A 15,704-nucleotide genomic window follows, 5' to 3' on the forward strand; every position below is an offset into this window, starting at 1 on the left:
ATAGTGAGGCTTTATATATAACATTGTAATCAACATCTTTGCTCAACAACTGCTGCTGAAAAGAATATGGCACCTACAGATTATATTGCTTTTAGATTCTAATCACTGCAAACCACCACCCTTTTTTATTTCTTCCCTTCACCCAATACCCACCCCCACAACATAATAATGTTTTCATTAAAAAGGTTATTAATTAGTTACCAATGGCAAACATTACAATGTATTACTGCTTTAATGGACTTTTAATGTATAGCTATCATAATTTCACCCTGTGATCTTTGTATATTGTGACTGGCATATCCATGTCATGTCCACTACTTAACATATCCCTCGTTAAGCAAGCACCTCCATGCTCTGTATTTCATCTTGCTTAAAAAAAAAAAAAATGTACTGAACAAAACAAGAAAATCTTTTGACTAAACTCTGTTCATAGCTTTGCTTTAAGATTAAAAGCATTTAAACACAACAAGCTGTGATACTAAGCAGGAAGCACAGTATTAAAAAAAAAAAAAAGGGTTTAAAATACAAAACATTTGCAAAAACGTTTAAATATAAGTCAAGTTAAAAAAAATGTTTTTTAATGTTGGAAGCTGACATCTCGATCTCCCTCTCTTGGTTTAAAAGACCAAAGATATTCAGTCTTATGTTACTTTTTACATATTCATTTCTACTGTGCCTACTTAGCTGTATTGTACCAACAGTGCTAAATAAACAAAGAATTTATGAAAGAAAAAGACTAAAGATTTTCTTTATCCCTTTAAGCCACATAAGAGCTGAGTTTTAGGAGGGATAGGCATAACTAAAATATAATACTGTTTGCAAAAAGGGTATTCCAATTTTGCCTCACTTTGACACACATTGTCCCAAATTGCCCTATATTTGCAACCTGGGAAAAATAGAACTGCTGAAGGACTGCTAATCATTGAGCCCAGTTCATATACCAATGCAGGCACATGTGTTATGCTAAGAAGTGTCTGTATATGCTAAGATAGTTTGGAAAACCGCATACAGCACAGACGTATGAGGCTCTGCATGCAATGCAAAGGTATGAGGCACTGCATGCAATGCAAAGGTATGGGGCACTGCATGCAATGCAAAGGTATGGGGCACTGCATGCAATGCAAAGGTATGGGGCACTGCATGCAATGCAAAGGTATGGGGCACTGCATGCAATGCAAAGGTGTGGGGCACTGCATGCAATGCAAAGGTGTGGGGCACTGCATGCAATAACATTATATAAGGTACTGGATGCAAAAGTAATTTACAGGAAACTGAATATAAAGTAGAGTTGGGTATCAACCTATGTGTGTAAAAGAAATCTATGAAGTGCCGCAGGTAAGAATGAGGTAAGAATTAGCCCTGAATTATTAATGACACAGTGGCACAGGAAATATGGATGGAAGGAGCAAAGCATTCAAGTTTGCTGACCTTGCCAATCACAGACCTCAACAAATGGTGATGAAGAATGGTAAATGAGTAGAGGTGTTGGTGTTGAATGATTGAACATGTGCTTCTATTGTGGCCAAGAATCAAGTAGAAGAGGAGAAGGTTGGCCTGGATGGAGTTTTAGGATGCATTTAAATAATTATTTTTTTTCCTTTTAGCTACACCAGCTAAGATTCAATCCATCTATAGGCAGGCTGATTGTACCCATTTGGGTACAACCAGCCTGTCTGATTTTTCTGCAAGATTACTGCTATAGCTGCTGGCAGCAATCATTGTGTTCTTGTCAGGACTGGGTTTCTACTACTTAAAGAGCAGCTCTTTTCTTTCAGTGCACACAAGCTGCTCAGCTGTTTGTTAATTACCAGCCACTCATTGTCTTCACAGTGACTCACCTGGATACCATTACCTGCCTCATTAGTCCAACCTACAGCCAGCCCTTTTTGCTATTTTTTTTTTTTTTATTCTTTTATTCAATTTTCTCCTTTCCCTTGCATGGTCTATGAGCTCCAGTGTGTTCCTGCCTGTGTTTCTGTGTACAACTCGATCTGGCTGACTTCTTCTCCTGTTCCTGATTTTTGGCTCCTGACTATGCTGACTTCTGGTTTCCTGACCCTGGCTTGTCTGATTACCCGCTTTGGCATCCACACTCTGGCTTCTGTTTTAACTGCATTCCTGAACTGTGTTATTTTTGCTATTTCATTAAAGATGTGACTTTAACTGCACTTTGTCTCTGCCTGGTTCATGGTTCATGACAGTTCTGCCAGCCAAGAAGGCTCCCCATGCCCATCCCCCGAACCCCCCACCCGCAGAAGGCAATAGATCTGCGGGAGGCACTCCCTTATCAACACTGCCTATGTTGATGGGGGAATCAAGCTTTTTTCTTGTCTTCCACCCATGGTGGAAGGCAAGAAAATCGAATCATGTATGAAAGTAATCTTCCATTAATATGCAATACACTTCTAAAATGTTAATTTTTGTCAATGACAGAATGTGATATTTAGTGGAAATGGTTTTCGTGGAAGGAAAAGTATCTTACAGTCATCCCAATGTATTAGTATTCTGCATGGCACACATTCTACATAAAAGCCCCTCGAGAGTTCAATATTGATCAGTTAAGTGTATTTATTAAATCAGTCACAACAGATCAATAGTGCTAGTTCATTTACAACTGAAAACCTGCTGTTGTTGTTATTAGCCAATTGAATTGTATATTGAACAGTTTTAGGCATAAATATAACAGTCGCTATTGCTTAGTTTATTCATAACCTTGCTAAGAAATAGTATTTGTCACTCCAAGCTAATACAGTGCCAGTAAGTCAGTTGCACATGTTGAACAACATGCTGTTTTGAAAGGTGAACATAAAACATCTATATCTGTTTTCATGCAGTCAGCGATAGAACAGCTGATATTTTCAGCTAAATAAAGTAGGGTTCAGAATTACAGTTCAAGTAAAACTAAAGGCAACACTTTGTTTTCATTTTTGATGGATTAAGGGAGGGTAATACCCCCTGTCAGGCTTTTTGCCATCTGTGTCCATTGGGGATATTTCCCTGCACTTCCTGTCCCATAGCTAAAACAGGAAGTGCGGGGAAAGTAAGGGAATCCCTGGTTGTCACCAGGATCACTAGAACTAATGCCCCAATTGGAAGACTGAATCTTCCTAAGAGGGAAAAGGACAGCAATACAAACCTGACAGGTATTCTAATTCCACTCCACTCTGTCCAAAATGTAAAATTCTAAAAAATCTAAAATTGCTTAATGCAGAAATGGAAATCTGCAGACTACCAGAGATCATAGGTATCTATATGCTTACATTTTACAACAGTGACACATGGGCTAGTGATGTTGTGCAGCAAAAATAAACTGCTAATTACATTTCAATAATAGGATGCCTCAGGATAGTTGCCAACTGTCCCTATTTAAGGCCTCCATCCAGGGGCGGACTGACAACTCATGGGGCTCCTGGGCAATAGGGGATCATGGGGCCCCTGTGTCCTTGCCCAAACTCAAAAAAGCCTATGAAAAAGGTACCAGGGGCATCTCATGGGGCCCCCTACTGACCCCGGGCCCTCGGGCAGTGCCCGAGTTTCCAAATGGTCAGTCCGCCCCTGCCTCCATCACACGGGGCGGACCCATCAGCGATCCGCTTGCTCAGCAAGGGATCAGTCTGCTGATCATTTTTTGGGCAGATGGAGCATTTGGTGGCATTTAACCCCTTCGTGCCAAAGGGTAAAACAAATGTTAATGGCCAAGCACAATTTTGCAACTTTGACATGTGTTAGTAAAATCGTACATATCAAAACTACTTTGTGCATCCAGGTGGATTATACCTTGTTTTTTTCAGGACAAATTAGGCCTTCATTTGGTGCTAAATGGTAAAGAATATCTCCTGATTTTTTCTTTATTATCAAAATAGGCTCAAAATAGTAAAAAAAATAAACACATTTTTTAAAATTTGGCTGTGTATTTCTTGCTACCATCATAACCTACCACCAAAAACAACACAACATAAATTCTCCTGTTCCTGATGATCACAGTGATACCACATACAGTATGTGTATGTTAGTTGTTTTTTGTACCCGTAGTATAGCCCAGAAACAATAGTGCACAGTTTGCTTTTGTTTTCCCCTACCTAACCTCTGGTTCACATATCCGCGTTCCTGCGTGTGCACGAGAGCCCATTCATTTGACTGGACTCCCGTGCCCCAGGACACGCAGGGAAGAAGTCCCTGCACTTCTGAAAACACAGCCGGCACGGGAACCTCGGTTCCCAGTATGGTTGCGATTTCCAGTGCAGGCGGCGTTCCATTAGAATTAATGGCACCCGCCCACGGGTCCACATTCCTCTGCGCGGGTGGTGTGGCTGCACGGATTTTTGTGCGGATCCACAGCGGCACCACCCGCACATATGTGAACCTAGCTTAAAACACACTGACAGTGAAGCTAATTAAAAAATTATTAAAATTAAAAAAAAAATCCTACCCAAAAAGTGACCTTGACCTTTGACCCTGACCCAAACACTAACCCTGGCACTGACCTAGATCAAACCTTGATTATTTTTTTACTCAGTTTTTTTTTCTCTCTGCAAGGAGAGAGAGAGAGATACAATGCATCTCTCTCCTCCATTCAGAGAGAGAAAACACAAGGGCAGGCTTCACAGTGACGGATCACTGTGATAGCCAATCAGAGGGCTGAGCGTTAGTACAGGATCCAGGCCTCTCGGTGAGACCAGTAAAAAGACATATGCAAATATACAACCCCACAGAAAAAAGCCTAGTCCAGTGGGGCCACATATTTGCATACACTTGGTGCCAAGGAGTTAATCATCACTGGGTTTTTAATTTTTTTTAAAGGTTACTGCTCGAGGGGATTGGGTGGGATGACTGGGTTTTTTTGTTGTTTTTTTAATAACTGATTGCAATCAATGGCTGTGAAAGGAAACCATTGAAAGGTTCACAGCAATCACATGGTACACAATGGTGTTGTTGTCAGAGGGACACAATGATCACAGAGCGTGCTGCTGAGCGCTCTAGGTCTGCGCATGAGTGGCTGATTTGGGGGCTGTAACCGGTCATTTTATTACAGTGGCCATATGGGAAGTGGCTAAAGTAAAAAAGTACTGAATGCAAAACGTTTTATTTTCATTTTGCATAGGAGTAAGGGAAGGTTATAACCCCTTTTTTTTTTTTTTTTTTTAATCCGTGCCCCACTGGAAGCACTTCCCTTGACTCCTTTCCCATAGCTGCGAGTTGTGAGGAAAATAAGGGAAATCCCTGGTCCTCATTGGGAGAGTTTCCCTTTATTTTTGTTTTGTGGGATTACCTTTCACTTTAAGTGTCTACAGTCAACTGAATTAACAGTCTTTGAATACGCACTTGGTTAAGTGCAAATAAATTGTATGTGCATTTTTTAGTTAATTTTAATTAAATTTCTTTTAATGAACTTACACTTTAAGTGATTTCTACTTATAATCAATATCTCAATGCACACTAGAACAATCTCCAAAATTTTGACAAAACTGAGTTTTATAGAACATTTGTTTAGCTCATTACATGAAAGTAAGGTTAATAATATAACTTAGATTGCAAAATCTTCAGTTTTACTCAAATTAGTTGATGCAAAAATGATTACACCCCACAACAAAAACTACTACATCTAGTATTTTGTATGACCTCCATGATTTCTTCTAGGCATGGAATGAACATGTTGGCAACATATTGCAACATCTATCTTTTCCCATTCTTCAAGAACAACCTTTTTTAGAGCTTGGATGCTGAATGGATAGTGAAGCTCAACTTGTCTCTTCAGAATTCCCCATAGGTGTTTGATTGAGTTCAGATCAGGAGACATACTTTGCCACTGAATCACTTTCACCCTGTTCTTCTTCAGAAATGCAACAGTGGCTTTAGATGTGTGTTTTGGATCATTGTCATGTTGGAAAAGTACACGACAACCAAGGGCATGGAGTGATGGTAGCATCTTCTTTCAATTGCAATATACCTGTGAATTCATGATACCATAAATGAAACTCAGTTCCCCGCCATACAGTTTTGAAGCCCTCAGTTCCAAAAACATTTATCTTGGTCTCTTCATCGCTCCGGAGTACAGAGTCCCAGTAGTCTTTTTCAGTATGGGCCCTGGAAAATTCTAGGCAGGCTTTTTTGTGCATGGGCTTTTAGGAGAGGCTTCCTTCATGGATGACATGCATGCCATTCCTCTGCCATGTACGCCGTATTGTGTCACGGGAAACAATCACACCAATTTGGCTTTCTACTTCTTTATCTAACTGCAGTGAACTTGCAAGGTGATTTTCTTTAACCCTTCTCAGCAGAAGATGCTCCTTTCGAAGTGTCAACTTCTGTGGATGTCTCTGTGAGATGGTTGCAGTTCCATCTTTGTTACATTTTTGTATCACTTTTACTACAGTATTCTGACTGATAAGTAAAGCTTTGCTGATCTTCCTGTAGCCTTCACCTTTCTTGTGTATAGAAATTATTTTCTTTCCCAGGCCTTGTGACATTTCTTTTCCATGTGGTGCCATTGCTGACAGCATGAAATGGGAAGGCGCTTTGTTAAGTAACGCCCTTTTATGATCAACTGTCTGCAGGACACCTGTTTAATGAATAATTAGACTCACCTGTAGTTGAATTCTTAATTAGGATTTTGTTGTCTAAAATTTAGCTTTGCTTTTAAGACTTTCATTGGGGTGTATTCATTTTTGTAGAATAGTGTCCCACTGAAAATGTTGATTCTAAAAAGTAAAGGTTTTCTGACAAATCTTTTGGGGTGTATTCATTTACAAGTACTCATACCCCTTGAAATTTTCCACATTTTGTCATGTTACAACCAAAAACGTAAATGTATTTTATTGGGATTTTATGTGATAGACCAACATAAAGTGGTACATAATTTTGAAGTGGAAGGAAAATAATAAAAATTGTTTTCACATTTTTTTTACAAATATCTGAAAGTGCCATGTATTTGTATTCAGCCCCACTGAGTCAATACTTTGTTTTCTCAAGGTTAAAAAAATATCCTAAGCTTTGAACATCTCATGGAGCACTGTTCAATCCATCATCCAAAAATGGAAAGAGTATAGCACAACTGCAAACCTACCAAAACCTGGGCGTCCAGCTAAACTGACAGGTCAGGCAAGGAGAGCATTAATCAGAGAAGCAGCCAAGAGGAATTCACTTCAATGATCTAATAATGTGAAAAGAAAGTCTCTGGAGGAGGGTAAAAATAAGATTGACACTATTCACAGGGACATCGCTGCTGCTCAGACCTCCACCCCACCTACCTCCTCTCACACAGCAACCCCCTCAACACCCCTCCCCCTTGGCCTCACCACTGTTCAGACCTCCACCCCATCTAACATCCATCTAATCCCATCGAACATCCCTCACACAGTAGGCCCCTCAACACTGCACTCCTTCGACCCCACCACCACTGAGGAGGTCACCAAGGTCTTCTCTGAAGCCCGCTTCACCACATGCCCCCTCGACCCTATCCCCTCACAACTCCTACGATCTCCCTCCTCCTCCATCCTACGCTCCCTCACCCACATCTTTAATCTCTCCCTCTCTTCTGGCGCATTCCTCTCTGAAGCACGCACACATCACTCCCATACTTAAAAAGCCCTCCCTGGACCCCACCGACTCAAACAACCTTAGACCCATCTCCCTGCTGCCATTTACATCCAAACTCCTTGAGCGCTTAGTCCAGGGGTGGGCAAACTTTTTGACTTGAGGGCTGCAATGGGTTTATATATTGGACCCGGGGGCCGGACTAGCTGCTGGCCGGCCCAGCCACTACCATGCCACCCATAGTAAGTATAGTAATATTTCCCCATAGTAAGCATAGTAATTAATCCCCCATATAGTAATTCATCCCCCATATAGTAATTCATCCCCCATAGTAATTCATCCCCCATATAGTAATTCATCCCCCATAGTAATTCATCCCCCATATAGTAATTCATCCCCCATAGTAATTCATCCCCCATATAGTAATTCATCCCCCATAGTAATTCATCCCCCATAGTAATTCATCCCCCATATAGTAATTCATCCCCCCTATAGTAATTCATCCCCCCTATAGTAATTCATCCCCCCTATAGTAATTCATTTCCCATATTAATTCATCCCCCATATTAATTCATCCCTCATATAGTAGTAGTAAGTAAGTAGCAAGTAGTAAGCCAAGTCCCCCCTGTGTCAATTTACTTACCTTTGCTCCGCGCGTTCTTCTCGCCGTGTTCCCACGCCGTTCCGGTCTTCAGGGCAGACTGCGAGAGGAGCCTAGCTCCCCTCACATTCGTCATGCTGCCCCGCCTACACACATCCTGACAGCCAATCACTGGCTATCAGGATGTGAGTGGCAGCGAGACTGGCCAATCATTGCATTTGAGCGCGCTGCCCTGGCTGTTTTTTTTGTATCATGCTCCGCGGGCCGGATTAAAAGGTCCGCCGGGCCGTATATGGCCCGCGGGCTATAGTTTGCCCATTGCTGGCTTAGTCTATACTCGCCTAAGCTCCCACCTCAACGACAACAACCTCCTCGACCCCCTACAGTCCGGCTTCCGTCCCCTACACTCCACCAAAACCGCCTTACTCAAACTCACAAACGACCTGCTAACCGCCAAAGCTAATGGCCACTACTCAGTGCTCCTACTCCTCAACCTCTCTGCGGCGTTCGACACAGTCGACCACCCCCTCCTCCTGAAGAAACTACACTCCCTTGGCCTCAGAGACTCCGCTCTCTCCTGGCTCTCATCCTACCTATCACAACACTCCTTCAGCATTACCTATAACATTACCCCCCCCACTCCCCCTCTCTGTTGGGGTCCCTCAAGGCTGTGTCCTCGGGCCCCTTCTCTTCTCCATCTACACCTCCTCCCTTGGCCAACTGATACACTCTCACGGCTTCAACTACCACCTCTATGCCGACAACACGCAAATCTATCTCTCGACCCCTCGCCTCACCCCTTCAGTCTCCGCCCGAATCACCAGCCTACTGAACGACATATCAGATTGAATGTCGCTCCACTTCCTTAAACTGAACCTCTCCAAAACCGAGCTCCTACGCACCCCCCCCCCCCCACTGATTTCTCCATCACGTCCAACCATGCCACCATCAAGCCCACCCCAGAGTACTTGGTGTCATACTAGACTCCAATCTGTCCTTCCAGCCCCAAGTCCAATCGCTAACAAACTCATGCAGACTCCACCTCCACAACATCGCCAAAATACGCCCATTCCTAACCCCAGAAACTACTAAGCAGCTCATCCACTCCCTCATCATATCACGACTCGATTACTGCAACTCCCTCCTTACTGGTCTGCCTCACAACAGGTTACCCCCACTTCAGTCGATCCTGAATATGGCGGCCAGACTCATCCACCTTACCAAACGCTCCGTTTCCACCACCCCCCTCTGCCAATCCCTCCACTGGCTTCCGATTGCCCAACGGATCAAATTCAAACTGCTAACACTGACATACAAAGCTGTCCATAATTCTGCCCCAAACTACATCACTGACCTAATATCCAAATACCACCCAAAACGCACTCTCTGCTCTTCACAAGACCTCCTTCTCTCTAGTTCCCTTATCTCCTCCTCCCATGCCCACCTCCAGGACTTCTCCAGGGCATCACCCATCCTCTGGAACTCCCTACCCCAATCCATCAGACTATCACCCACTCTGCTCTCCTTTAGGAGCACCCTAAAAACCCACCTCTTCAGGGAAGCCTACCCCACCCTCAGCTAACTGCAGATCTCCTCCACTCCTCCTACCACTGCATCCCCCACAGGTTTTCCTCCTGTACCACTATCTCCTCCCTCCTAGATTGTAAGCTCCAAGGAGCAGGGCCCTCGAACCCCTCGCGTATCGCACTGTATTGTAATTGTACTGTCTCATGTATTGTCCCCCAATGTAATGTACAGCGCTGAACGAACTGTTGGCGCTATATAAATACTGTATAATAATAATATAGCAACCTGCCTGCCATCACCCCTAGCAACCGATGAGCCAAGAAGGAGTTGATGCTATTGTTGTCACCCTTGGCCACCACACCAGGCTTACCTAGAGATCTCCCTGCTGCTCCACAGGTGGCTGGTAAATGGACCATGCTTTGATTAACCTGCAAAAAGTCAGAATCATGTGCTTTGCTGTTACTACCTCCATTGACAGCAACTAGGACGGTCCTTCAAGTTGCAGATGTCTTTGCACTGCTCAACAGGTGGTCCCAATAAAAGATTATGCTTCAAATGTTCCTGCTGTGATCAGTAAAGTGCCTGCCATTTATGTCATGCTTGCCATCTTCCGGAGCAACAGGAGCGGCCTATGAGTGCTCACAAATCTCTCCGCTGCTCAACAGGAGGCTACATTAACAGACTATGTTCTGTCAAGCTCAATATGGCCTGCTACAATCAGTAAATCCTACGTGATTGTGATGGTCGTTTCCCGGAGAAAGGCCTGCAATTCAGTGGATTCCAAATGCCCAACAGCACTGTACTGATGGGCCCAGAGACTTTATTTCTGCATATATATTCAGCAGGGGGGGGGCTTCATGCCCCGATGATGTTTGTGGTAACTGCTGCGAACTACCATTACTACAGTTCCTGAAAAATCAGTTTGTTCATTTTCGCCTGGCACATCAGGGCTCACTGCTAACAAGGGGAGATTCCTGCTCGGCAGACAGGCTGGCGCCAAGAAGACATGAGAAGGGGCCTGGCCATAAAAAAAAGCTTGCCCTAAGAAATGCCCTCTACACCCACCACATAGAGAGAGAGCATGAGTGCAGCAAGATGGAGGGCGCATTATCGCAGTACCCTAGAGTTTATATTCTGGAGATCACCCTGATTGACATGGGCATCGCGGATGTTTAGGCCTAGGGCTGGTCGGAGGGATAGAGAGACTTTGCCTAAGCTGTCCTAAATGCAGGAAGCCAACTGCCCTGATTGGAGCCTGGGTCAGGTGCGGGCACTGTGGACAGCCACTTAACCAGTTGCTGCCTAGTGACCTGATTCCCTGCACATACAGTGTGGACTTGCTAATGGGACTGTGTACTGAAAGACCGGAGGGCCAGAATCAGAAAGCCGGAGTAAGCTTGAGACTGCTTTCAAGATGTTAAGCAGGAGTGGAGCAAAGGACGGGCTATTTACAGGGACCAGGTAGTAGTTAAGGCTGACACGGGATCCCAGTCTAGTAATCCATTGTGTCCTGCACATTATGGACTTTGCCGGACTGTGTTGACTCCAGATATGCTGGTCTGGGTACATTTTTGCAAAGAAAACCACTTAGTTTCTTTAATTTTTTTTTTATTTGTGCAAATATGTATATATGCAAGAATCTTTATTTTTCTACCTAGCAATTTGTAAACATGTAAATATTCTCTTTTCCCCTTCCCAGTTTATGTACCATTTTCCCCTCCCAATTTTTTTGTACAAGATGCCCTGCTCCTCTGCTCAGGAGCCATTTTTGTTTTTTGACACCAGCCAATGAGGATATTGCTGTTTTTTAGTGGGGAGTGATTGTAGCACCCTCCTAGTTTAGCTAGGGGGAGCTAGACTTCAATGGTACTGAGCAGCCCAGATGTAATAGCCAGAGAGGTGTCAAATTGTGGTCAGGGCTGCCCCTCTGGAATTTCCATCTGTTCTAGGGCTTTTGGAGGAAGGTTCTAGAGACAGTGGGTGGATCTGAGGAGTGGCTGGCTGCACTCTTGAGGGGTCCAAGCCAATCCCCAACAAGAAGTTGCAGGGGCTGGACACACTTAAGTGTTGGAGCCTGCTCAGTAGCAGGAGTGTAGGAGAGTTGGCAGAAGAGTTCAGGTGGAAGATGTGAGGCTGAAGAAAGGAGGCTGCAAGGAGACCGAATGCGATGGGGCCTACCTGCAGGCCTGGAACTGGGGAGGAGGAAAGCTTGGAACTCACTGGCCCCCTGAGAGAGTACTAAATGCATGGCAGGGATTGAGCTGCCCAGCTGATAGGCCTGGTAGCAGCCACCAACACACAGGTGGTGCAGGAGAGGATCTGAGTGAGTACACCTACAACCCCTGGGCGGATAGGGGAAGGATAAGTGACTGCTTACCTCTTAAAATGGCAGGAACCAGATCCCCTGTTCAGGGACACCCCCAGATTGCTGGGTGAAGAGGAGAAGTTCATCTAGGGTCTGCGGTGGTACACTAAGGAGACGCTAGCTCTCCAACAGAGACTGTGCTGCAGAGAAGGCTTGTAAATAGTTCCAGCAGTTATCCTTGATTTGTCAGTACTCTTGGGTATCCTGTGCACCCCTAACCCTATCTCAGTTCAAATACTTCAATAAAGCAACAAAACCAAAGCTCAAGAACTGATTTCTGACTCTGGATGCAAGCTGTTGTGGAAATGCTTGATGCCAGGCTGTGCAGGACTATAGAGGGACCCAAATCTTCTAGCGACTCTTAAGGGGGTAGTGCTGCATAGCTCTGATTAAAGTTCCACTGGGTTCACATATATGTGGTGCAGTAAGTCGCATGTGATTCACACAGGAACCGTACCGCATCCCTGAGCAAATCAAATTTGTGTGCGTTGCGATTTGAGCCATACATTTTGTATGGCTCTAATCGCACCGCACCCAAAACGTGCAGTACCCTTTTTTAGTCTGCACTAGAATTGGATCGCATGGGTATTCACACCTATGCGATCCGATTCTGCATATTGCACTGTGTTCTGTTATGGTGGTTTAAGTATTTAAGATGTTTCAGTTTAGTTAAGGGAACGTTAAGTGTTAATTTTAGGTAACAGGTTAAATGTTAAGATTAAGTGTGGGAACAGGTTAAGTGGTATGGTGATGCAGTGTTAGAGATAGGTAATACATTTGTGGGGGAGGTACATAGGAAAGTTATGTTTCATCTTAGCTCTACTTCCTAATGTCTTGCACAAATTTATAGAACTTTCCTGCACCCCCTTTCCTTTTCACATATTATAAAGAAAATATCTGAATTACTCATATTTTGCTCGACTCCTCTTTTTTTGCCAACAGTCCCGAATTGTGTGGGACTGGCAAACATTTAGACCCTACTCCTGCCATGTCCCATGTACAGGGGCTGTGTTCACTATGCCCGCAGCTCATTCTTGGAAGGTATGTTCGTTCTAAAGTTCATCTCTTGCTATAGAGAGGTTAAACACAGTAGTAGCTGTGGTTCTAAACGGTAGCTACAACATGGTAATTGAGGTAAGCAGTGTAAGTATTGGCCTATTTACTGGATCAAGCTTCTTCCACAAATGTTTTTTTTTTTTCATTAAGCATGGTAACAGCAGCCTACTCTGAATGTACAAAACAAAGCAATTCAGACCCTCAGGTGGAAGTCTCAGTTTTAGTGACAAAAACAGCTAACCTGCTTATTCCTTTGTACACTGTTGCATAGGAGCCTTCACCTAGTTTCTCCAGGTTCAGATAGGAAGATGCAGTACCAAAAGGGAGTCCTTTTCTCTGCTGTAAGGAAGGAAGGAAAAAAAATGCATGATATAAAAAATGAAAGCAAGTCTTTACCTTACTTTGTCACTAGCAAACGTGTGACCATTCACTAAACAAGCTGATTACTGAAAGGCGCACAACTGCAGTGTTAGCAAGCACAGATGTTTGCATTGGTACAGTGGCTGCAAGAGTAGGGGTAGGTGTCTGTGCAGTGGCAAGTGAAGTAGGAGCATGTAGAACAGGAGGATGGGAGTCAAGTAACGTGGTTAGCGTGCACATTGGGGGGGATTCAGGTATGGTTATGAGAAAGAGGGTGCACACACGGTAGTGACAAAAGATAGTGGGGAAAAAGTGGTAAAGAAAGTGTGTGTGTGTGTGTGTGTGTGTGTGTAGGGGGGGGGGGGGTTGTTGGTTATGTGTTAGAGAAGACACTGGTAGTGATGAGGCAGAACTGTGACTTTACTTGTGTGGCTTAAGTTGCAAACATACAAAGCACATTTCAGCAGACAGTGATAACAGCAGACATCTTCCTTTGAGATGAGAGAGAAGAGAGATAACCAACAAGTTTTACACATATGCACAACTAATAACCTTAGTGTACAGTGCCATCTACTGGTCAAGTGATATTAACACACAATACTATATAGTACATGCTGTTGTATTCCCAACAGGGGTTGCAGGCACGGTAGAAGGTGGATGTAAGTTGAGTTGTGTGAGTTACCAGGCTGGGGATGACAGTGCCCATGTGTGGGGATAGAGAGGTGATGTAAAACACTGGAACCATAAATTATATGGCCTTGTCTCATTGCATCACAAACCCACATGCTGCAGGGACTGCTTTGGATTATCTATATTATACAGTAGGCATTTATATAGCAACAACAATTTACGCAGCACTTTACATATTGTACATTCACATCAGTCCCTACTCTCGAAGAACTTACAGAGTATGGCTGCTGTGGATGGTACTGGTCTACATTCAAATGCCAATGTTACTGTAGGGATCTGCTGCCCTCTATTGTTTGTAATTGTAAGTGACGGTGCCTCTTTCCTTGCTAGATGAACCAAAAACCCCAGATTGGAAGACTTCGATATCGTTATAAAGGGGAGTTTCCAGGAAGTAGGCCAAGAGAGAACCAAGTCATATGTCCTGTCCATAGAATGTTCACCCAGACAAGAAGAGACTATTATGCAAGTATTTCTATGATCTAATAGTTTAACTGCATCCTTGTGACAGAGAGAGTATCTCTGCCATGTCTATTATTTCACATGCACAGCGCTGGACAGCTAGGTCTGTGCTACTGTATGCATGTAGTGGTCACCTTGTTGTGTATTAGAAAGTGAACCTGTTTATTAAAATAGTGTTTGTATACCACTCTTGTTTGAAAAACTGCTAGTGAGGGATTAAAGAGCAGACTTGATAGGTAGACTGAGTTTCAGTGCCACACCACAGTTCTTGCTGATAAGTCCCATTCCAGGCTGGTTGGGTAACAGTTACCCCTTTAACTGCAGAGCTTGTCATTAGGTCTCCAACACAAAAGGCAGAGGCCACATCATCCTCAGGAGATCCTGCAACTGCACTTTGCTGCAACATTCATCTGGAGGTATCTCTACTAATAAGTATACTGTATATACCCGGGTATAAGTTACAAATGTCACCAGGACTCCGATTGGGCCCTTTGCTGATAATACCTGTTTGTAAATTGGTTGTATGTACTGTTAATAATCTTTTCTGATTTAAAGCTTGTATTATTAATTTACTGGTGTGCATCCATGTGCCTATGGGTAATGGTTTATGCTGTCTACAGTCATTCTTCTACTCCCAATAACCTCATTTAGATTACTGAATCATTTCCCAAGAAGGCAATCCAGTCAACAGAGGCCCTGTCCTGGGTGCAGGTGCTGCCAACTTTATCAAACCTACACTTTCACTTAGTAAAGGTTCTGGTTCTCTTAGTTACATACAGGTTTAGCACAATATTCTGTTTTGGGTGGGCCATTTCTCATAACCGTCCCCAAAAGAGGGATTAAATATGCTTCACACTATGTCATACCTTTGCAGTGTGTTACTACATACAGGATAATGTGTGGTATTTTTATTGTTAACGTGTTGAATTAAGACAGCTAGTTAATCAGGAATGGATTGCCAATACAATGAAAGAAAAAAACAGACCTGCATGTGCAATGTTGTGCCTTGCAGTGCAGATCTATTGACACCTATTGTATCTGTGGATTTGGGAGGCTACATACACAGTAAAGAGGAACATTACCATAACACATAGGTCTGAAGAGGGCCTAAAG

The 15,704-nt window shown here is 43.5% G+C and overlaps 1 protein-coding gene across 3 annotated transcripts in view; it reads right to left on the reverse strand.

Annotated features, from left to right (window-relative positions):
• Positions 1-15,704, reverse strand: part of CDK15 (cyclin dependent kinase 15) — a 225,456-nt gene that overhangs the window by 166,757 nt on the left and 42,995 nt on the right. For all 3 annotated transcript variants that reach the window (XM_089670519.1, XM_089670521.1, XM_089670524.1), the window contains one exon: positions 13,324-13,421. In XM_089670519.1, the coding sequence (XP_089526645.1) occupies positions 13,324-13,421 (98 nt within the window). The remainder of the gene's footprint in view (positions 1-13,323; positions 13,422-15,704) is intronic.

Source organism: Staurois parvus, unplaced genomic scaffold (assembly GCF_062004578.1).
Source record: "Staurois parvus isolate SC_StPar_1 unplaced genomic scaffold, SC_StPar_1.0 ptg000011l, whole genome shotgun sequence".
NCBI classification, from domain to species: Eukaryota; Metazoa; Chordata; class Amphibia; order Anura; family Ranidae; genus Staurois; species Staurois parvus.